Consider the following 22,947-nt stretch of genomic DNA (forward strand, 5'->3'; position numbering starts at 1 on the left):
TCCCTTTGGCTCTGCTGGCCCAGAGAGCCACCTCGCTGGGAGCTGCTGCGGAGCTGGGAGCAAGAAGCAATCGTTGCTGATGAAGATCAAAGCCCAGCAGAGAAGGGACTAAGTGTGTGTCCAGCGTGAGAGGCCAGTGGCAGTAAATTAACCAGCACTTGGTCGCTAATTACCTTCTACCTGCACATTCACTGCACAACTACCCCTAATCTTCCTGCACTTCCTACATCTGCTTTCTGGCTCCTGCTCTCTGGCCCCATTTCCACTCCCATCTCAGAAGACTTCCTCTTCCTGCAGCTTTTAATGACTTGACATCCCTTCTTTTTGTAAAGCCAATATTTCTTCTCTGAGCCCAGAACCATCTGGAGATGTTTGCTTTTAGCAGGGAAGAGAAATAACAACCAACCCCCAGCAACCCACAACACTCTTTCCCATTATCCTTCCCCTGGGCATTAGAGGAGAGGTGCTAAATAAATGAAGTAATGCAATATTAAGACTGCCTCTGTCATAAGCAGTACCCACTCGCTCCTGATAAATTGCTCGCAGTCAGATGCCGGCTTGCTGCTAAAAGGACTTTGGAGCCGAGGGCTGGCAGCAGAGGCCCCACTCCCTCGCTTCTCGTTTGCACCGGGTAATTTCATCAGCTTCTGGCCCTGTGGCTGCTGGTGTGGGCTCCCAGGTCCTCTCCGTGCTGTGGACGGGGAAAGCTTCTGGGTCCTCCCAAGCCCACTTTGCATCTTGCTCATCTCCAGGTGTCTGACAGGGCTTGTGCTGCCTCCGCAGAAGGAGCCGCTCTGGGAGATTTTATTTTGCAACAGAGCAGGGGCACAACACGGGCACCATCAACCCCAAGTTACCACCGACCTGATGAATCAAGCCCCCAGGGAAAGCTGGACCAGATGGTCAGCAGGATTTCCTCTGAAGGGGGGCATAAAAAAAGTTAACTTTTGACAAGTTTATGGATTTTTGGCACTGAAATTACAGTTTTTTCAGAAGGAGATATTTTCACACACAGACGGGATTTGGTAGAATAACCCGCACCCGTCGTTGTTCGTGCAGACCGAGGGCGGCCGCGTTGGCATGCAGCTCCGCAGCTCCCTGCGATGGAAACTTTGACAAAAGCCATTTGCTAACACTGCATCACTGCTCTGGTCTCCCGCTGCAATATCGTCTCCTGCCATTAAGTGCTGCAAACCCTGGATGAAGTTCAAAAGCAGAGGCAGAGACACGCTTGCAAAATACCCTTTCAGCACCGTTTGCTGACCCGGGGCGAGCTCCTCTTGAGCTGGTGGCGAGGCTTTCAGCAAACGTCGCCTTTGCCCGGTGTTTTTTCTGGTTCAGTTCCCCTTGGCTTCAACAGGGATGAATCTCATCAGGGTCTGGCAGTTTGCTGTTGCTGTTGCAGGCAGCCGTCACGCAATGCTGACATGTAAGAGTGGAGGAGAGCAGTGCTCAACCAACACCCCCCTCCATTCCCACCCCAGTCCTCCCTCCATCCTGAGCCAAAACGCATTTGTGCTTCTCCACAAGGTTGGTTATTTCTTCTTGCTTCAGAGCACAGAAAGCCTTGCAGAGCAGCCCACAGCTCCCGGCACCCTGGGTCTGGCTATAAAAAAACATAATACAGCATTCAGGTGTTCGGATGAAATGTTGCTCTCTCTATTTGTACTTTAAAAAAGAATGATCTGGGTAACGACAGCCCTATAGCTCTCGCTCAGGCTTGGCACAAATTTACAAAGTCTTTGGGCGCTCCAAGGAGAGAGAAGTTCAGAGCTCAGTACCTGCTGCACTGCACGCCATCGTCCTCAACAGCTCAGTGCTTCCCTGAGTCAGCTGGTTTGTAACCTCAGAGCTGGATTTGTGCGACTCATGTAACACAACTGACCATCACTCGAGAGCACTCGCTGAGTAGAGAAGAAATGGCAGTGCTTGATAAACTTCACGTCTATGTGTAAACCCAGCCTGTAACTTGGCAGAAATAGGCTGGATTTGTTCTTTCAGTTTTGGGGGATGCATTAAATGAGTTTAACGAGTTACAGCACTGGCAGTGAAAGAAATTAGCTCTGAACTACATGGTTTGCACTAGCTGCAGGTTTTGTTTCTTCAGCAGGTGCTTTGCGGAGGCAGATTGAAGACGGGCTCTGGGTTAGCTTCCTCACCCACGCTAGCTACCGTCCATAGGATGGATGGAGTCGTTGCATCCTATATACACCCCGTGCCAACGCAGGGTGACAGACCAGCATTTCACAGCACAGCCACAGCTTCTGCTGCTGAGGCTGCTCGAAGGGAGGAAAACGGGCAGCAAAGTCACTCCATGTCGCCCCGGGGAAGCACGAGGTTGCGGTGAGCAGAGCCACGGGCCCCCCACGACTCATGGTAGATGCTGCAGCCCCCCAAGCAGGCAGCTGCCTTTTTGTGGCACAGCCACCTCTCACCACGGTGAGCCCCTTCCCTTCCTCCCTCCCTCCCAAGCACGCAGCCATCGGGGGTGAAGGAAATGGATGCTGAAAGGTTCTTAACCGGCACTTAAAAAAAGGTCACATCAAAACTGAAAGATCAGTTTGTTCCTCGGCACCACCATCAGTTATGCATGAAGGCACAGACTGCCGGTACTCAAGTACACATAATCTGGGGCATCTCCTCACACTGGAACAGGCAATTTAAACAGAAAAATGAACTTGTATTGAATTTGTTTTGTTAGTCTAACACTGCAGGAAGAGAGGCATCTCTGCAAAGGCCCTTTGCTCTGCCCACAGCCCAGCTCTGATAACCTGTGAGTAGCACCACGCTCCCTTTGGGGTAAATCTGCTTGTCAGCATCCCTAGAGGAATTTCTCCCTGTGCTTCCCAGAGGAGCGTTAGCAGTGTGGTTATCCGGTAGGTGTGGGAGCCCGGTCGCTCCAAGCTCTCAGCCAGCAAAGGCAGGAATTGCAGGAGGAGGCTGAGTACGCAGGGCAGTGCAGGCCTCTCAGGGCTGTTTTTATTTAAAAGGCAGCTGTACAAATTAAACTGCCCCCCAAGGGAGAAGTACTTTGCACTCAGAAACTATAAATTAAAAGATTTTGTTTTTTGATGTTACCAGCACCACATTTACCTGCAGACAAGACCAAAGCACCAACTTCCCCCTCTCATCCTCTGTCACACCCTTACCTGGAGGCCGATTTGCTGACGCAGGGGCTCAGGCAGGGCTGGATTTACCAAGCAGGCTGCAACGGTCACCTCGGGACCGGCGCAGGAGGGAAGGCGGCCGTTGCGCATCCCTCTGTGCATCCCGCGTGGCCACATCTAGCCCCGTAAGCGCTTCCTGGAGGCAGCACCATGGACTGGTGTCTAACCGCAGCCGTTTTCCCAGTGGCATGGCCCTGGAAAGAGTCTTCCAATGGACACAAACCTTCCGTGGATGTTTCCAATCGCTTACTGCTATGCATCAAGGGAGACAGAGAACTCAACCGGTTAGCAATACGAAGGCTTCTACGCATTAAAAGGACCATGGTAAAAATAAAGTCACCCAGCACAGACACTCCAAAAAACAGTAGAACTTTTATTTTCCTCAGCACAGATATTCTTTACAGCAGAAGGTTTTCTTAAAAAACTATATACATACATATATAGTATTGTGCATTTCAGTATATGCTCCTAGAGTCTCTAGAAAAGGAGAAAGATCAATGTACAGAGAAATCCTCACGGACCATTCCTGCAGCCCAAGCTCTTTCCTAGGAAGATCACCACTCCCTGGGGTTGGGACAAGGCGCTTGCTACAACCACTTCTGCGCAGTCTTGGCATTGCTTATGCAATAGGTTCATATCTCTACTGTGTGCCTCTGTAGCACGGACAACCTTTGAATAATTCCTTCAGTCGTGAGACTGATGCTACACATAAGATCAAGTAAGTCATGGGCCCAGTAGTTTCAAGATGTAAAATTGCTTTAAACACAATTTTGCAGGATAAACAGAGCACACATTTTATTAAGAGACATGATGAGTCAGCTTCACAAGTCCTCAATACCTTATCACAACAACACTTAGGGAAAAAAAAAAATCAAATCTAAGTTAGAGTCACTCAGCTGTTTCCTCATAAATTCTTACAGCTGACAAAGAGGTTTTTCTTTTTTTTTTTTCTGCAAGCGGTTTTAAGAGAGTTATAAAGAGCTATCTGGGGAATGAATTAGTGTTTCAAAACCAAGTTACAAATCTATAAAACGGATTAGTATACTTCACATAAGGCCACAAACACTGCAAACTGTCAGTGCGACTATTTAGGATCATTAAACTTAATCTTTTAATTAGCATAAGCTTTATACCTCCATTACTTATTTTCAATTCCAGGAGCAGATGAAGACAGCTTCCCAAGCCTCATGGAAGATGCGGCTGTTGGGGGAAGAGGATCGGAGTACCACTGGAAGGGGCACCTCTTGCTAATTGAACATCCAGGTATTGGTCTTGCCTAATCCAATTCCATTTGAGTCTATGGAGTGAGCAACAACCAAATGGTTTTGAGACAGTAAAAAGGCATGCACAGCCAAATCCACTTAGCAGAGCTAAGAACACAGATCTATTGTGCTACTGGGTTCACCCAACCTGCAACTTTCAACACGCTTTAGCAAAACAAATTGTTACTCCCCGGTTGTTTTGCTTTTAAAGCCAACAGTGCAATGGAACCTTAGTATTTCGCGTCGCATCAGAAACGGTGCACGTGAGTAGTCAGTTTTGAAACAGACCTGCAGCATTGCCAGGTTGGGGGTTTTTTGGGTAAATAGCTTCTGAAGAGAAGTTACAGGCACTGCTTACCTTGACAATTCGGACCATTGCTTTCAGTTCAAGTTTTAAAGTGCAAAACTTCATAGAGTCTTTGGGTAAAACAGCGTCAATTCCCATACGAAGCTGGCCAAGAAACAGCCAGAACACGCAGGGGTGATTGACAGCTGTGAGAGTATCACAGACATTCACAACAAAAGCAAGATCTCTGCTACCGCTTTGATTTTAACACTGTTAGCAGCTGCTGCAAATCTCCTCCCCTCCGCCTAGGCAGGTGATGTGTTGTTCAAGAAACAGTGGATTAGTAACAGTTGTGCTTGCAATTGCATTTGCATCTGCAGACCTTTGTCTAGAAAAGTATATACAGAGAGACTTTGGTGTTGCATAGTCTTTTTCAGAGAGGAACAGGCACTGCTGAAGGTTCTTCCATGGTATATTGCCACCTAATACTGTAGATGCTCTACACACCTTCCAATAATATATGTAAACTGTAACGGCTATGAATAAATATGTTGAAGAGCATCTTGTGGTTTAGATAAAAGCAAGGTATAAAAATCTACATTAGATTTCTAAAGCTTTGGTCTAAACTGTGCTGTAACATCAGCTGACTTGGTGAAGAGCCCTCAGAAGAGTCCCTTGCGTACAGCACCCGGAACAGTCCATAGATTTTTAGTGGTTATTCTCTTGTCAGCTGTTAGATGCATCTGACCTCAAAACATGAACAGATCATCTTTCTCGCCTGTGTTGGAGTCTATTTTGTCCCAGTCTACAGGTGAGAGCGTTTCTGCACTCTGGATATCTTGAGCCGTCAGTCCCGTGTCGAGGACGTGAGGGTTTGTCCTCGACTGAGCCAGTCTAAGAGGGGAGAAAAACAGAAAGTAAGAACACAAATCCGTGCAGTTTATAGCCTGGATGCTTGATGCATCTGTAATGCTGAACCCTAGCTGCAGTTCCACATTTCAAAATCCTCCAACAGAATGAAATAATTCAGTAAGGGGAGAGCTGGCACATAACATTTGCAGCTCTCTCAAGTTTGTTGCAGCTTTGCTGCTGGTTTATCCTAACATTTCCCCTACAGGCATCCAGGGAATTTGCAGTCTGGACATCCCGTATATTAATGGTCTGGCAGAACGGTGCCGTTTTCCTCCCCCGAGCTATTGCTGGTGGGTGCATTGTTAGCTGGGATCTTACCTCAGCGTAAAGGCTCCACTGACCAAAGGAGCAGCCTTTCATTGCAATGACTCACTTTTCATGGTGCTGTGTCTGGACATGCAGCGTGTGCTGTAGCTCGCTGCCCGCCGCACTCCCCGGCCCAAGCATTTAACTCTTTGCGTTAAGATGCAGCAGGACACAGATGATGTTTAATAGCCCACAGGGTCAGCTTTAAGGGGTCTTCATCTCAGCCCGTCCCAGATGTTTTGCAAAACCTAACAAGCCCCAGTTTGTTGGTGTGTTATTACATACCTCTGTGAAAATGTAACACTGCAGCATCAATTCTCCCAGGGCCAAAAGGTTAACTCAAATATTTGGTGTTTCATCCAGGGGAGGCATGGTGTCGATAAGCCTCAGATTAAACTAGCGACACACACTTTTTTTAATAAAAAAGAAAAATGACCAGTGATGATGTTGCGGCAGGAATGCTTTCAGAAGCGTCTGCCTCAGTGGATGAGCAGTCCAAATACTGAGTCACCAGAAGGCCAAGGGTGATGTGACAGCTCGGCATCCAGCAATGCAAAACAAAAGACCGCAACCAACAACATCTGCTTAATTAAGTAGGGCAAGGAACAGAGGTGAGGAAAATAGATGACATTAAGACATAAATTCAAGCAGCCCCTTTATCGAACACAACTTGGGACAGGGCTACTGTGGAAGTGAAAGCTGTAAATCATTCCTGAGAGCCAAACAAGGCACGAAGGTCTGTTTCCTTAGGGCTGAGCATGCAGTTTTTGCGCTGCTGCAAACCCCGTCAGAGGCGAGCGGCTCTCGGGGAGGTGACGGCGTTGGGCTCAGCCCTGCTACTGCCCGACTCCCTCTTTCAGCACCTCCCAGCCAGAGGAAGAGTCCTGGCAGCTCTCTGCTGCCCACAGCATCTGCACCCAAAGGCAGCTCTTTGCCCAAACTGGGGCCTCTGCAGCTCACGCTGCCCGAATGGCAGCCGGGTGGCTTCACACACTGATCTGGAGGACAGGACCCTAGCTTCATGCACAGATCTGGAGGACAGGACGTGAACACTAAAGCATCCCCATCACCCTGCAGGGGTCTGCCTGCATGAGGACAGACAGGAAAACTGACCTGAAAGAAAATGGATTTGTTTAACATTGCTGGATTGCTTGGCATGCATGTGCAGGGAAGCTCTTAATTTGGATTGGAAAGTGAACTAAGCCACATGAAGCTATGGCCACAAACTCTCAATGTGGTCAGGTGCATGAATTCAAAACTGGTGCATCAGAGTTGCCCTGATGCAACCACCCTGCAACAGGGACCGGTGGAGCAGGGAAGCTGCCCTCAGCTGGTGCTGTTGGTTTGGGGACAGATGGGAATGAGGTCCCAGGGGTTAGTCCGAACCTCACGGAGTCGTGAGGAAGGGTAAAGTCTCTCGTGCCAGAAGCTGGGACCAGCATTGCCGCCGCTAGCACGGGGGCTGGAAACAGGCAGCCTCAAACCACCCTGGCAAGCAGGAGCGGACACACCAACTGCTTGGGGAATTAAATTCCCTATCACATACAGCCTCTTTCCATCCTTAAAAGGTTGTCAAAATATTTGGCTTATCAGCCAGCCTCAAAGCCTATCTTTCAATTAACAGCTGAGGCACTGATGGGGCAGCTGCCTAGGTCAGATCACGGCGGCTGATTAGATTAGAAGCATTATTAAAAGCCAGTCACTAGTCAAGTCTCCCGGGCTGGTCCCCGGTGGTGTGAACTTGTAAAGGGAGTTATTAGAATTACCTTGAAAATGCCTCGTCGAGACCATCATCCATTTCCTTTGTTAAAGAGATAAAAAGAGAGAGAAGTAGTTGCTAAGAGAATGCACAAAAGTGTATTTAGAGATCTGGCTCTAAGCTCCAGCACAGCAGGCAAAAAATATATATATATTGACTTCTGAGTGCCTAAAGCAACACCCCTCTCGGCACTCTGCCTCCTTGGGCAGGTTTTATCTCACTCTGCACAAGCCCCAGGGTAAGAGGCGTAACTCTGGGTGGTCCAGGCTTCCTCAGAGCAGATCCCAGGGCTCGGGTCGGGAATGCCGCACTCCCCTCGCAGCCCAGGGATGGGGCCAAGCCTTTTCCCACCATCTCCAAACCAGGCTAATTCTGCCCCACTGCCTGCATGGGCTGGATCTGGCCCATCAGCTGGACCACATCCCCCTCCGGGGTTAACCACAGCCCTCGGCTCTTCCAGCTCCTGCCACGAGACTGGCACACGCTGCGGGTTCCTGCTAAGAGGGGGAACCCAGACAGAGCTCGGCAAGATGCTCCAGGCACCCCCCGGGGCTCTTCTGGATCAGGAACCCAGAAAGCAACTGCACCAGCACAGGGGGGACCTGCGCTGCTTGGAACCAACTTTGGGACACTTTATCTCTGGTCTGCTCTTAAGGTTTCCCAGGGAAAGCATTTGAGCTGCCTGGGGGAGAAAGGTTTCCCATGCAGGAAGATGGGCTGTGTGCGAGGGCTTTGCTATGGACAGACTTCACTATTCCCAAAATCTTGTGACGTACTTACAGACTTAATGGAATATGTAAAGCATGAAAACTCTGCAAGAAGGGAGGGATCGGAGACTGCTGATAAGCCTCCAGGATTCGATATGACTTACAAGTTGATCTTCAGGTTTAACCTGAAAAGCCTCAGGCTCAGACCCGGCAGACTCAAGAAACAGGCTCCAGGCAAAGGCCTTTATCATTCAATTCTCCAAAATTTAGCAGACTGCCTGTTTCCAGAGGGGGAACGCGGCAGGGACAAGGTCCCAGGTCAAGTGGGGCTTCAAAGATCAGCCCCAGCCCAGTTGGTGATGGAGCACTTGAGCATGGAGGAGGCTCCCCTATGGATGCCCACGCAGACACATGGTCTGGGTGGTTATTTTTCTATTAGTGGTCCATGAAACAATTAAGCCAGATGACTGAGGACTTTTTAGAGAAGCCATCCATGCTCACGTGAGCCAGATACAGCCACAAACAAGAATGAGGGGAAAACAAGAGTAATAACAAAGATAAATATAACCGGGTTTTAGTGAATGGTAAACAAAAGCCATCAACATAATGATTTTTTCCTTTGAACAGAGCAGTTAGGTGGTCTCTCAATTAAGCGACAAACCACTGAGAAATGCTGCTCGAGAATAAGTAATATTCAATTATCTGACAGCAGCGTTTCTCAGAGTTCCTCGCAATTCCATTCATTTATTTACAGAACCTAAAAAGGGCAGTAGGTACTCAAACACTAATCGATCATTTCGAGTAGGACACCGAAACCCTGCTTGAACAGATCAGCCACCCCAGAGCTCCCGGGACAGGAAGAAAAGCCCAAGAAAAAGCCCCATGATGGGACCTGGAGCACATGAAATGGAGGTGGCATCGCTCCCCCCCAGCTCGGCAGATGCCGCAGTGCCCCGGGCACACACTTACCCACACCACGTTGTTATTTACAGAGGAGCTGGGCCCAAACATGCTGTTATCTAAGTGTGGGGAGTTTGCGCTGCTGGTCAGGGGCAATTTGGCAGGATCTTCTAAATCCAGCAAGTTCCCTGTGGCTGGTGCTGTGAACAGAGCAGAGAGGGAATGAAGCAGGGGAGGGGAAAACAGAAATGACACGAAACCAAGCCTTTTTGCAGCAATTGCTTTCCCTCAAGAGGGGAATCAAAGGGTTGCATCCAATTCCTTCAGGACGGCCCCGAATTTTAGTGTGCGGAAGCTGCATTCACCCCGACGGGGGCTGTGGTTTCAGCCTGGATAATTTGTGATGCTCAGATCAGGCACCCCAGACCCGCTCGACAGGGACGCAGGGAAGGATTGGCCGGCTCATCCCTCGAGCAGCCATCGGCAGAAGCTCCTGGGTACCCGCTTATGTTTAGGGTGAGTCAGGATCAGCCCCAGGCAAAGCTGAGGCATCCCAACCCCCAGGAGATCCCAACCCCTGGGCTTCATAGCCCAGGGCAGGAACAGACCCCGGGCAACGTCCTCAGCTCAGCCCACAGCATCGATTCAGCATCTTACAAAGATGCATCATTATTTTATAGGACCGAGGGCAAATCCTGCACTGGGTAAAGAGCAGTTTGTAGCTTGGGGGCTGCTGGTACACCACAGGCTGGGTTGTTTCTGGGAAGCCTCAGATCCTCCCCATTACCCTGCAGTAAGCGTGATGTAGAAGCATCCCAGCTGCGGAGCATCCCCCAGGCAGATGCCGGAGCCCATTCCTACACCCGTGGCAGCCCCGAGCCTCACTTATCCTGATGTGCTACTGTTTGTGACAGATTCCTCCAGTCCTGGGCCTTCACATGAAGAAACGAGATGTGCCAGCCTGGAAGGAAGCCCAGTTTAATGCTATTTTCCTCCGTGCCAAATCCTCTTATCTCCGTGGCCAGCATGGGAGAAAGATTAGCCTTTTGTCCCACTTCTCCCTGGCTACGTGTCTTGCGTTTCAGAGGCAGCAGAGGACCCATGGCCAGGCACTGAATTATGAGGGGGTTTACTATCTAATTGTCTTATTTTCACGCATCTCTCCTTCCTTAGGGGAGCCGGAGGCAGAGTGGCACCTGGATGTCCATCTACCTCCTTCAGCCGATGGGATGGCAAGTGCTTCAGGTCCGAGATAAACCCGAAATCAAACTTGGGATGTGGGGGTCCACGCTAAGCTCATAAGGACATTACAGCCAATTTGCCTGGGGCAGAAGTAAACAGATTTGGGGTGGCAGCAGCTGTGTACGAGGGGCTGCAGGAGATATTTATGGGGGAGATGGAAGGACTCAGCTGGCGGCCACCATGTCTCAAGTGCTCTGCAGAGGGCAACATCTCTGCTACAACAAAAGTGTTTGCTCCTCGCTGGTCTTCAAAGCCCTCCCAGGAGCCTGCCCCGTTCAGGGAAAACCCCGCAAACTTCAGGCTGTTCCCCATCCCCGAGCCCGAGGCAAAGCTCTGCTGTTGGTGACTTACGTGTGTCAGGGTGGGCAGGGGCTTCTGAGCTGGGGCTGCTTGTCCCTTCTCCTTCCAAGATGGACCTTTCCCGCTTCTCCTTCTCTGCAAAAGAAGGAGACCCTGTCACTGCCCGCAGAGTGCTTCCCTGCAAGCTTTTAGGGAGGAGGGACGGGGGAAACAGCTAGGACAGGCCACCAGGTCTCCTCCGCCCACAGCAGCCCAGGCTCTGGGTGTGTTTTGTAATCTCATGGAAGGTGAAAGCAAAGATCCTGACAGCGGCTGGGCTCTGAGGTACCGCAGACAAGCACCAGGTCCTTCACAACCCGCCTGCAAGAAAGGAGCACAGCCAAAATTTGGCTGTATTTACAAGGCTGTCGAGAGGAACCTTGAAGATACCTTAAATCACACCAGAGGTTGCACCAACCTTAACAGCAGCCTGGAAATTTGGAGGGCAAGGGGAACAGGCACTTGAAAGCTGGAAAAAACCCAAGGTCATCCCCTGAACTTTCACGTGAAGAGTAGGAAGAGGGGAAAACAACTCACCTTCCTTAGCTGCTTGCCAGAACTCAAATGCGATTTTGAAGGCCTGGGCTACGGTGAGGGTGACCGCTTGTGCCTGGAAAGACAGCGGCGAGGCAGCACGTTAATTGACGGGTCCTCATGTAGATTTAAATCATTTGGAGGTTTTGCTTTGCAGATTCATGTTAACCTGGATCCAACCAGTCCTCCGCTCTGCACGCTCCCCGCCTGGCTGGGGAGGGGTAATCAAATATTGATGGAAGCAGAGACTTGCTCTGTGTAGGACACATGCCGTGTAGCTCGTTGTAGACACGTCTTTAGGTGTAATGGGAAGATGGAGGAGGCAGGGACATGGCTGTCACAGCCATTCCGCTGATGGATGGTGAGAGAAGAGCAGCTCTTCCTGCACCCCACACCTAAGCGTGATCTAAACAAGTGCAAGTGCTGCATGGCCCTGGGCTTGTCCTTGCAGCTCCCTGAGGGATGTTGCTCCCCACTCCAGGGCTGGGCTGCGCTGCACCCACCGCAGAGCATCACCCACCAGAATGACCAACATCTCAAAGGGAATCAGCGTCCGGGCCGAGCCCTGGACCACGCCGCTGTCGGCCACACCAGTGCTGGGGAGGGATGCGCAGAGCTGCGGTCCATCCCTCCCCGGCACCGCACACGACCGCATGCACAAGGATGCTCTGAAAGCAACAGGGTAAAATGCCACAGATTTTCAGCTCTTTCCAACAGAGAGCAATCTTCAAGGCAAGACAAGAGAGACCCCAGGGCCTTCCCCTGGCTCCCCTGAGCTAAGCTGGGGTCTCGCTGGCTTAGACCAACACCATGGGTTTGTTTTGCAACAGCCAGAGCCGCAGCAGGAGCAGGGACACCTTCCCCTTCAGTCCCTCCATTCCTCCCCAAGCCGAGAGCTTGAGCAGCATTAAAAAAACCCCACCACCTTAAATAGCCCGAGTTGCTGGAGATGTATAAATAGTGACATAAATGCCAGTTTCATTAGGAGAAGGCAGAGCTCACGAGCAGTTTAAGTGCAAGGAGATAACGAGTAACACTTCGCAAGGCTGGCACGCTGAAGGAGCCTTGAGGCGTGAGTTTGTTTTACGAAGTTGCAAACTAAACAAACCCACATCCGGGTCTATAACCGGCAGCCCCTGGTAGCTTGGAGGATGGAGACGTGGGGGGAGCGCGAACAGAGCACAGGCATCCCCCAAAAACCAGGCACCCCTGCGCAGGAGGGGCGAGAAGACCCAGCAAACCTATCAGTGCCAATTAAGTCTCGCAAAGCAGGAAAGCTCATTTGAATGTCGGAGCTATTTGCATCTTTGATGGAAGTGCAAACGCTTTATGGCAAAAACTTAAATATGGTAATTAAGTATGAAACTCCTCACAGCTGTTTACAATTTAAGCTGTCACATTGGAATTAAGTTTAATAGACCCAGCTACCGTTGAGAATTACCCATGAACTAAAAATACGGACTAATTATATGCCCGTGACTGGTAGCTGTGCATACATTCAGGGACCCTGCCCTGGTGCAGTGACAGTCCCTGGTCTGGGAGCAGGGCATCACCTTACCAGCATGATGTTCATGCGTTTTAAAGACAAGGAAAAAAAAAAAAAAATCTAGTTTTTGCCACAAAAGGCCTTGGAGAACTTTATTTGGAGGGAGACACACTGAGCTGATATACCACTGAGATAATTCTTTTAACACTGGAGAGATTTAAATTTTAATTTGCAGAGCGAGGCTTATCTTTGCTGTGCAAGGATGGGAGCGCACGCCACGGAAAAGAGAGACAACTTGTAGCTTCCATTATTCTCTCCCTGGAAAAAAAACCAAGCCAGGAGAAGCACAGAATATTAACAAAGCTGCAGGTGGCCACGCTCCGGGCACAGGGATGCTTGTAAGGACCCAGGAATTGCTGCACTGGGATGCACCAGGTGGGAGCGGCTCTTGGGAGGTTGTTTCCCTGCGGATCTGGGGTATCCCGCCCTCTGCACCAGGGGAAGGGTTTCTCGGGGTAGAGGGATCTGACCTGCCCTTGCTCTCCCGTAAAGCCCCTTCCAGCCGTGGGGAGGGGGCTCAGCCCTAGCCCTGGCTCCGCTGGAGACACCCCCGGGGCTCTCCTTGCCCCGCTGGTGCCCAGTGACCCACTCCTCTCCCTCGCCAGCTCGTCAGTCCTGGGTCCGGGCCCATCTTGATGCACTGAATCAGCAGGAAAAAAATCCCACGAGCGGGTTCAAAGCAAGAGCCAGAGACTGTTCTCTGTATGCAGGTCTCTGCTCTGAGCCCCATTCTCAGCACGCAGCGGGGTCTCCTGTGCTGCTCCTGCGGGGAGGACATGGCCCCGTCTGCAAAGACACTGCTACAAATTGGACAGGGAGCTTCAACAGCAAGAAATGGAAGGAAGCCAGGGTGGCAAGCCCAGAACCGCTGGCTAAATGCCTCCCATCAATGAGGCCGTCCCTGTGCACCTCACTACCAGCCTCCCCAGAGACCTCCCCACCAGACTGCGCTGGCAGCCCGGGGAGGTGGATGCTGAGCAGGGAAGGGTCTCAGCGGCCAGGACCACAGCATGGCAGCAGGGTTTCAGGTGCCGGTGCAGGGCCATGTCCTCTCACCCCAGACCTTGGGGCAGAAAGGCTTTTACCTGCCAAGACGATGGGCTGAATCCAGCCCAGAGTTACACCCCCTCGAGAGCGATGGCCAGGCACTGGGCAGCATTGCCAGGATGAACTGCCTGTGAGTAGGCGGTGATGGCAGCAGGAGGGTGGGTGCTCTCCTGCGGCTGTTTGCTGGGGCAGGGCCCCCCCTCACTCTAACTACAGGCAGAGCTGTTATCTCACCGGCGCAGCCCCTCTCTGCTTCCTCCTCCTACAGCCACATCCCCATTTCTTCCTCTGGACTGACCATTTTCCGTTTGGTACAGAGGAAGGCATGGCACTCCAGGTTCTCATTGAGCTGGTTCTGGGCAATGTAGGCAAACACTTTATCGTGGATCTTGTCTGCCGTGCAGTAGGATATCCTGAAAGACAGAACGAAACGTCTTGTCCGGGGCACTGTGTGCAAGGGAGATCAACCAAACCCTCCTCTGACCTGCCAGCGAGCGCCTACCCCAGGGCTTCCAGCTCCGGGGCCAAGCAGGAAAGGCAGAGGGAGCGTGGGAGTGTTACCAGGCTTCAGCACAACTCCTTCCCAAAGCAGAGGAGTCAATGCCACTGGCTTGAGCGTAAGAGAAGCCCAGAGCAACTCCTGCAGCTATGGTGTGAACCATGTGCATCACACACAGAGGCAAGAAAGAAGAGAAAACGTTTCACCTTGTGGGAAAGGACAGGTTAGAGAAGGTAAAGACTCTGCAGTGTGCCAGCCTGGGACTATGCCTGACAAATGCTCTGCCTTCAGAAGAGAGACTCCGGAAGATTCTCCTCGGAGGATAAGCTTGCGAGGAGAGAGAAGGACTTGTTCTCAGCCTAAGATTTAATCTTGAGGCTCAAACCAGGGAAAGAAATTGATGCAGGGGTGCCCAAGAAAAGCTGCCGGAAAGGCTGAAATTCAGGCTCTGAGATCCACAGGAGCAGATGCACAGGATGCTCTGAGATCCCGGAGCACATGGGACATGGAGAAGGAGGCTCAGCCGCCACAGTGGAGCATCCCCAGGATGGCCGTGTCTCTCACAGCCCCTGGGCAGGGCAGGGCTGACTCCGAAATGCCGAACAAGGCTCTGGAAGAGCAACAGGCTGAGCCGTTTGGGGAGATCAGGCTGTGACTGAGGGCTCAGCTCCCTTCTGTGGGGCAGCGGCATCAGCCACCTCTGCTTCCCACAGGTCCGTCTGTACCAGGAGCTGCAGGACTGAGCGTCTCGTCTGAAGCCAGCGAGCACGGGCTGGAGCAGCCCCGGAGGTTTAGTGCAAGGCGGCAGGTGCTAGCAGCGAGCAAAGCCTCTTCCCTGGGCACGCAACAGATCAAACAGGTGTTAAGGAAAGAGAAAACCCAAGGAAAAAGTGGGACACTTCAGTAAAAGTCTTCCCATGGCCCCACGATGCCCATTCAGCTCCTGCTCTCGCTGGCCCCGAGTTCGCAGGGAGGGGACTGGAAGGTCCCAGTTCCCAGCAGATACTGGGACTTAAAAAGCCACATTCAAAATTTATTTACACTACATTAGTTTCTTGTTGCGTGTGAGGATGCCTCTGCTCAATGGCCTATATTTTGTTTTCCAGAGCTGAGCCGTGCTCTGGATTAAAGAGGCACTTGGAAGTTCGCTCCTTCCTCCCGTTTGTTCCCAAAGTGGTGTGGCTGCTCTTTTAATAATTGTGACGAAGCCACGGAAGGTTGTCTGCACAGGCACGTAGCCCTTTCAGCAACCCCCAGCGCTCAGCTCGATATTCGATGGCCGTTAATTTCCAGGGAAAGGATAACTCACACCTGCCTCCGAAGCGAGCCAGTTTTACGACGAGACCTCTGGCAGCAGCACGTCTGGTGACGGTGGCTGCGTTTTAGCCACGACTACCCCATCCTGCCCCAGCACGTGATCCGAGGCAAGAGCTCAGAGCCATCATCATCCCGGTGAATAGAAAAGCCAAAGAGAAGACAGTAGAGGTGTTAGAGGAAAGCCCTGGGACCGCCACCAGTGGAGCACGCTCGCAGAGTGGGGAGATGACCCCCCCAACACACACAGACCCCAGCTTTCGCCGTGACCCCCACTCCCACAGCACCAGCATCTCCGGGGAGCAGCACCAGTCACCACATCGACAGCCTATTTAGGATGCGCTGACTTCAGTCAACTGAATCGAGGGCACGCTCGTACATGAGCACTGACTGGGAAGAACAGCTTTATCAACGGCTGTTAGAGCATCTGGGAAGAATTTAAGGCAGCATCTAAAAACCCCGGCCCCACGGCTCTGCCTGCTTTTACACCATCGCAGTAATCCCGATTTTGGCACGGCCGCTTCGCCCAGCTCTGCTCTTTAGCAGCAGGTTTATCTCCTGGGGAGGGCGGGGGGCTCAGTACTGGTGGCTGTATGCGACTGCTTAGTTTGCACTGGAGAAAAGCAAGCGGGTTAGTAGTCTGGTTAGAGAGAGTGCCCCAACCCAGTGCTCCCCATCCCACATTGAGCAAAAGAGGACAGAGCAGCAGGTGAAGGACAGAAGCAGAGTGTGGGAGATGTAGAGGGAGAAGGGATGGAGGAGAGGAAAGGGCCAGATCCGAGCTGAGCTCTGTTCCACCAGGCCTGCACCTGCCTCCAGCCTCTTTGGAAGAAATACTTGCCAAAGCCAGAGGAGCGGATATGGGATAATCCATCCTTGCCCTCCCCACAGTGGTACTGGGTCTCAACAGCTGTCCCAGCCCAGCTCTTTGTCAGAGCTATTTAAACGTATCAGAGGTGCAGAGCAGCCAGCGAGGGGAGGGCAGCCCCGGCTCCTGCGCTCACCCGCTCAGAGATGCTCTGGCCATCCTCTGTATTCGACTCTTGCCGTCACCCCAGATACTTTGGCATTTCCATTGCCAAAAACAGGCGGTAAAGCCACGCGTGGCCATGGAGCGCTTGGCTGTGGATCTGTAGTCCACACACACAACACCTCCAGGCTCGTCACGTCTTTCCTTACCCCCAGCTGGACACTCATTGCACCAGATGTAAATTTACCTTAAATTCAGCAACCACCCTCCTTCCCCCACCTTTGCCTTTCATCAAGATGTGATGGCCAGCAAGGCGTCAGCTCAGCCTGGGTGGAGACCAGAGCAGACGAGGACCCTTGGGGTGTGCACCCACTGAAGTGCATCCCGTAACCCACCTGTATATGGAGATGTTCTCGATCAGCTCGTTTGTTCCGCTGTCGTTTAACACGATCCCTCTGGGCGAGACTTTCAGAGTCACTTTCTGCAGTTTCTTTCCACTTGCTTTTGCCTTTGGAAGGAAAAGAGGGAGAGGAAAGTTACAGGCTTTGAACACCAGTACATCCAAAGGTACATGAGCAGAGACTCCAGATACGCACTACCTAATAGGCATATTAATAGCACTTGTTAGTACTAGAGACTGAATTTACTACCAGGTGTGATAAGGCACTCATTAAAACTTTTCCCTCCCTGAAGCAATGATTTTTGCTGGCATTAACAAGACAAGGACACACATCGTCCACCTCAGACTGTGCAGAGGTGCTTCCAGCCCACCACCTCCATGAGGATTTCCCCATGGCCATCCACACAAAGCAGTGGCTGCTGTGGCCGAGCTGTGCCAGTGCCTGGTGAAAGCCCGGGGACTTTTGTCTTTAGGGTCAGCTCCGGCACAGAGGGGGACACCAGCATGAACAAGGGAGAAGGGCTGTCCTGCAGGACGTGGGCTCCCAAGCAGCCAGCTTTGAGCTCTGCTGCCAAACCCCACTCGAGTGGCAAAGCATCCCCCACACCAAGGTCAGGACGCCAACTTAAGAAGTAACTAGACTTTCAAGGGACTCTTTCTCTTATTTACTAGTCTTGTGCTTTCATCCTTCAGGTTACATTCAGCTCACTGCCCAGCTTCTCCCCCCACCCAAAACAAACAAAAAACCCAAACCCAAAACCCACAGCTCGCTAGTTGCAGGCTGCAGACCTGGATCCTCAGCCCTGCTCCCCGGGGACCTCACTTGAGCCACATCCAGACCGGCCGCTGGTCAGGCCTGCCCCTCCAAGGCCAGCCTCAGCCCTGGGGCTTTTATTTAAAGGCTCCGTTCTCAGTCGATCAGAGCAGACGTGAAGGGCTCTGCCAGCGGCTCCTGTTTCATGCGAGCGCTCCCCTCCCGTCCAGCTCAGCACATGCCAGGAAAGGATCCGACATTACCCAGCGCAGTTCGCCACCCCATTGAGTTTTATGACAGTTAACTGTACAATTGGGTCTTTGCCTCATTCAGTTTTATAAGGGCTTAAAGAAGCATTAATTTTACTTGGAGGCCCGTGAGCAGGGGCTCCAGGGAGGCTTGGTGCTAGAGGACAGCTGAAAATCGGTCCCTCTTCCAGCAGAGGTTACAGCAGGACAGCGGCTGCATTGGCTGGGAATCCTGGGAATCAGAGCAAGCTGTCCTGCTCCCTTCTCCTCTTAACCCTCCAAATCCCAGAAGGGAAAACCCAGAACTGCATGCCAGCTCTCGGTCACGCGCTGCCTGCACTCAAAACGCTGTCCCTGCCTTGCAAGAGGAGAGATGACCCTGGGGAAGGCTGATTTCACGAGGTCAGAGGCTTCTTCCACACCCAGGGTCACCCAAAGCTTATCAAGGGGAGCCAGAGCTCAGACACGTAACACCAGCTCTCCACAGCCTGCCCCATCCGTGGGCTGGGGCTGGTCCTGGGGGCTTGCCAGTGCCACTGTCTGCATTTCTACCTACGCCACCAGATGCCTGCTCACCCCTGGAAGGGCTGGACCTGCAATCCTGACACCCTCCAGCCTGCAGACAGACAGCACTGCCCCCAGACCTGCGGCTTTTGAAACTCCCTGGCGACAGACTTGTTTGAGCAGCAGGAGACAGGGCTCTGCTCCAGCACGGACACTCACGGTAGCAACGATCCTTTTGACGGCGGCTGCAGAGAGCTCCTCTCCCTTGGGCTGCTCCACCAGTGTCATGCCCATGTACTTGAGGCTGAAGAGCATCCCCTCCAGCAGCGTCTCACGGGTATCTGTCCAGTTCTCCGAGAGCTCTACAGAGGCAACAAAGAGGCTCTTAGATTCCCAAATGCACAAGGATACCCGTCAAGCCCCGAGGGAGGGTTTAGGTACGAGCAGGGTGATGGTTTAGCTACTGCCTGGACCCCCGTGCCGGAGCAGCTGGGAGCTCACGGTACTGCCACAGCTCTCGTGAGGCGCTGGGGGAAGGAGACGGGGCAGAGACAAGAACAACCCCCCAGAATTTCTTCCACAAGCCACAGCAAATGGTAGCAACCCTTTAAGATCCATCAGCTCCTCAGTTTAATTGTGAGTGCCCAGGCCCACACCATAACCAAGGGGATCCTGAGCATCAGCCCCAGCCAGGTGCAGGGGAGGGCTCGGTGCCGCCCCATGCACAGCAATAACCTTACCCTGTGCTCACCGTCACCTACACGCAGAGGCTAAGACGGGATTTGCCGCTAGCTAAGCCCACGCACAGCTGCAGGGATCCAGGTGATGTGCTGTGACTTGCTAAATCAGTCACCAGCAGCCCCGAGGAGCCCATTGCACAGGTGAAGCTTCACTGGGGAGAGGTCTCTGCTCTCTCCTGGGATCGCCAAGAGGCCACCAGCCTCTTCCCTTACGTGCTGGGGGGTGGGAAGGAGGGTCCTAAATACAGAGATAAGTTTGGGACCAAACTGGAAGTCAGGTGGTTATTTCTAAGCCTGAAATTGCACCACAGGATCTAAGCTCTAGACACGGAGCTGGCAACCCAGGATCTGCTGCTCTCGTGTCTAAGGGAGGTCTTGCTTTCAGCAGGAGGCAACAAACCACAGTCCGCCCGACGTGCCCATGGCCCTGGGGAGCGATAGAGCTCTTGGAGGGGAGTCTCTGCTCGCTGCAGACAAAACACGTCCCTGAAGGATTCGCTGCCTTGTATTCAGCCTTCTTCGGCTGCCTCCAAGCAGCAGGGCCAAACTCTGCAGCTCCCTGCAAACCTGCAGCGCTGGGGGGGCAGGGCTGCAGGGATGCCGGGGGCGGGGGGGGGGGACACAGACGAGACTCAGCCTCCCGTTGAAGGCGAGACCGGAGATAAGCCATAAGCCCTGGCACCACTCCCAGCGCCGGGTGTGGGTGCCGAGCGGTGAACCACCCCAGCCAGCCCGGCACTGGCTAAGGTCAAAGTGACGGAAGCTGGGTGGGAGCGGTCCCCTGGGGAGACAAGAGTTTGTAGGAGGGCAGGGACTCCCTGCCCGACACATGGCAGCAGGTCCCAACCCCAAAGAGGGAAGGACAGGCGGGATGCTGCATTTATCTCGCATCCCAGCTAGAAACAGAGGGTGCCAGCAAAAAGCCTGGATTTCTCAAAAGCCAAGGGTGCTGCCGCTGTCCTCCCACCCTTGGCGGCCAAAGCCGGGCGAGCACCCGGGGTTGGAGGGCAATCCGCACGTGATGGATGGGCAGCTGCCTGCCCCGTGCTCCCTGCCTCGCTAGTCAGGCACAGCACGTGCCCCCTGCTTCCGTACCCTGTGCGGAGCAGCCTGGGGCCTCACCGGGAACCCTGCGAGCACCCCACGGTGCCTGGGACGATACCGGCTGCAGCAGGGCCCCGGGCACCCACAGCTCACGCTGGCTCGGGACGGAAACAGGTGGTTTAAGTGCAGCCACCGAAGTGCTTTCAGGAAGGAAGGAGCACCAGAGGCAGCGCAGAGACCGACAGATGCTCCTCCACGCATCCTGTTCTGCACCGCTCACCACCACCTCACCCGTCCTCCCGTTAACGCAAACGATTGCACCCAGGCCTGGGGTGCGTCCGTCCCGTGGGGCGACGGCAATGCCCGCCACCCAGCGAAGGGCACGGGGGTGCTTTGCAAGGTCGCTCCGCAGCAGACTCAGGACGAGTCCGAGGGCTGCCGCATCTCGAGGGGGCCTCTGCTGGGCACGTCCTGCAAGGCCACGTTGGGGCAGCACCCCACATCTGCCACAGAGCCCCCCAAGCCCCGAGGCTGCCCACCAGCCAACCGCCCCTTCGTGTCCCGCAGCTGTTGGCCCTTAATCCTAGCGAAAAGGTGTAATGATGCCGGGTCAATCTCCTCAGATTGGTAAAATCAAGAAGTTTGATGCTGCCTGTGGGCGGCAAGGGGGGCAGGCAGGGCAAGGCACCCTCCCGCTGCACACCCCGATGCTCGGGGCTCTGTGGCGGGGCAGGGGTCGGCTGGGCTGGTCCCCCCCTTCCCGGGCCGCGGCAAGAGGATGCCTGGCAGGGGCCAAGTGGCCACTCGCCCAGAGGCCATCGATCGCGTGACAGAGCCAGCGGTAGGACGAGGCCAGAAACTGTCCGCCGGGCTCCTCTGTCCCTCACCCTGGCCTAGGGGACGGGGACAGGCCCCCCCCCCCCATCCCACCCCACTGCTGCACGGGGGAAGGGGTGCAGGGGGAAGGCGGGGGCAATGGGGGGGGGGGAGCAAAGTGGGGAGCAAAAAGGGGGCTAAAGGGAGGGGTGAAAAAAGGGTGCGAGAGGAGTAAAGCAGAAAGGGGACGCAAGGGGCATGGAAAAAGGGGGAGAGCAGACGGGATTAAACCTGCTTAAAAGGGGGTGCAGGAGGGAGGAAGGGGAAGCTCAAGGAGGGAGAAAAGCGGGTGCAAGAGGGGTGAGAAGCGGGATGAAGCCGGGAAGGAAGAAGGGGGGGTGCAGGACAAGGGGGGCGCAGAGGGGTAAGGGCGGGCGGGGAGAGGCGCTGCCGGGGGGGAAGCGGGGCGGCGGGTCTCACTCTTGTGTCGGCCGCCGGCCCAGGAGGGTTTGTGGACGCTGGGGCTCCGCAGCAGGGCGCGACCCGCCGACTTCAGCGCGTCCATCCCGCCGGTCCCGGCCCCGCTCCCGGTCCCGGCCCCGCCGCAAACTTTCCTGCGGCGCCAGCGCTGACCGCGTCCGGGGGCGGGGCCCGCATGCAAATCTCAGCGCAGTGACGTCACTCGGCCACGCCCCCCGCCACGGCGGGGGTCCCCGCAGAACCTCGGGGGGGTCCCCGGAGCTGCGCGGGGTCCCCTCGCTGCCGTCGGGGCTGCGGGGAGCCCCGGGAGGGGCAGCGGGGGGGGCTGGGGGTCCCCAGAGCGCTGCAGGGACCCCGAGAGTCGGCAGAGACACGGGGGTCCCCGGAAAGGTGCCGGTCACCCCGAGACTGCTGCTCCCCACGGAGTGAGTTGCCCCACGGGAGATCTGGAGCCCCAGAGCCACCCTACAAACCTCTGCGGGGGCGGGGGGGGGGGGCAGCAAACACCAGCTCCACGGGGGTCCCACCTTTCCCGGGGGGGGGGGGGGTCCCACCCAGCTTCGGGGCAGGAAACCCTTCCCGGCGCTCCATGACGGCACGACCCAAAACGGCCCCACTTCGGCGTACTCGGGCGACACCAAAAAAGTTGCGTTTGCCCCCAGAGGTGTTTGATTGCCCCCGTCCTGGGATAAAAAAATGCAATAGGATATTTTAATATCATGTTTGATAAAGGTTAGCCGGAGCATGCGCCGCCCCTCTGTGTCACCGCAGCCGCCAGCGTGCTTTTAACTCAGCCTGAATATAATTGTATGGAAGATTAAGGCCCTCAAAGGCTTTCCGAAATTAAGGGGATAATAACAAGGAGGTTAAACCCCATATTTAAGATTTGTAGAATAATGCCTTACAAAGCCTATTATTCACAGAAACATTTGTGTAATTGCAAATCCCTTTTTAGTTAAATTTTAACAGTCCCCTCTCACATTTGTAGCTGGGAGCCAACGCGCAGGAATCACCAAGCCGAACCACTGGTGGCCGGTTCCCCTCCGCAGGACACGAGCGGGTGGTGGAAGGGTTAGGCAGAATCTCTGTTCCAAAAAGCCCAGCCTAAAATAGGACGGTGCCACTGGTACGTCTCCATTTTAGTGCCTGGTTTGAACCTGAGCACGCAGGG

At 53.8% G+C, this 22,947-nt stretch overlaps 1 protein-coding gene across 1 annotated transcript; it reads right to left on the reverse strand.

The window, feature by feature from the left end:
- Nucleotides 1-3,520: 3,520 nt before the first annotated feature.
- On the reverse strand, nucleotides 3,521-21,936 carry LDLRAP1 (low density lipoprotein receptor adaptor protein 1). The gene is made up of 9 exons (XM_072885070.1): nucleotides 21,777-21,936; nucleotides 18,916-19,058; nucleotides 17,186-17,298; nucleotides 14,306-14,420; nucleotides 11,418-11,490; nucleotides 10,893-10,976; nucleotides 9,369-9,499; nucleotides 7,700-7,734; nucleotides 3,521-5,609 (listed from the first exon to the last, which is right to left on the reverse strand). Exons 1-9 carry the CDS (start codon nucleotides 21,859-21,861, stop codon nucleotides 5,465-5,467), a joined length of 924 nt encoding a protein of 307 aa, XP_072741171.1. The 5' UTR covers nucleotides 21,862-21,936; the 3' UTR covers nucleotides 3,521-5,464.
- Nucleotides 21,937-22,947: the final 1,011 nt, after the last annotated feature.

Source organism: Ciconia boyciana, chromosome 21 (genome assembly GCF_034638445.1).
Source record: "Ciconia boyciana chromosome 21, ASM3463844v1, whole genome shotgun sequence".
Taxonomy (NCBI): domain Eukaryota; kingdom Metazoa; phylum Chordata; class Aves; order Ciconiiformes; family Ciconiidae; genus Ciconia; species Ciconia boyciana.

Excerpts from the sequence above, each read along its gene's own strand:
- LDLRAP1 (XM_072885070.1), bottom strand. The coding sequence starts at position 21,861 with ATGGACGCGCTGAAGTCGGCGGGTCGCGCCCTGCTGCGGAGCCCCAGC. Across the intron at positions 14,421-17,185 it reads GAGAACATCTCCATATACAG|GATATCCTACTGCACGGCAG; the intron begins GTGGGTTACGGG and ends TCTGTCTTTCAG. Across the intron at positions 10,977-11,417 it reads CTGGCAAGCAGCTAAGGAAG|AGAAGGAGAAGCGGGAAAGG; the intron begins GTGAGTTGTTTT and ends CTTCTTTTGCAG.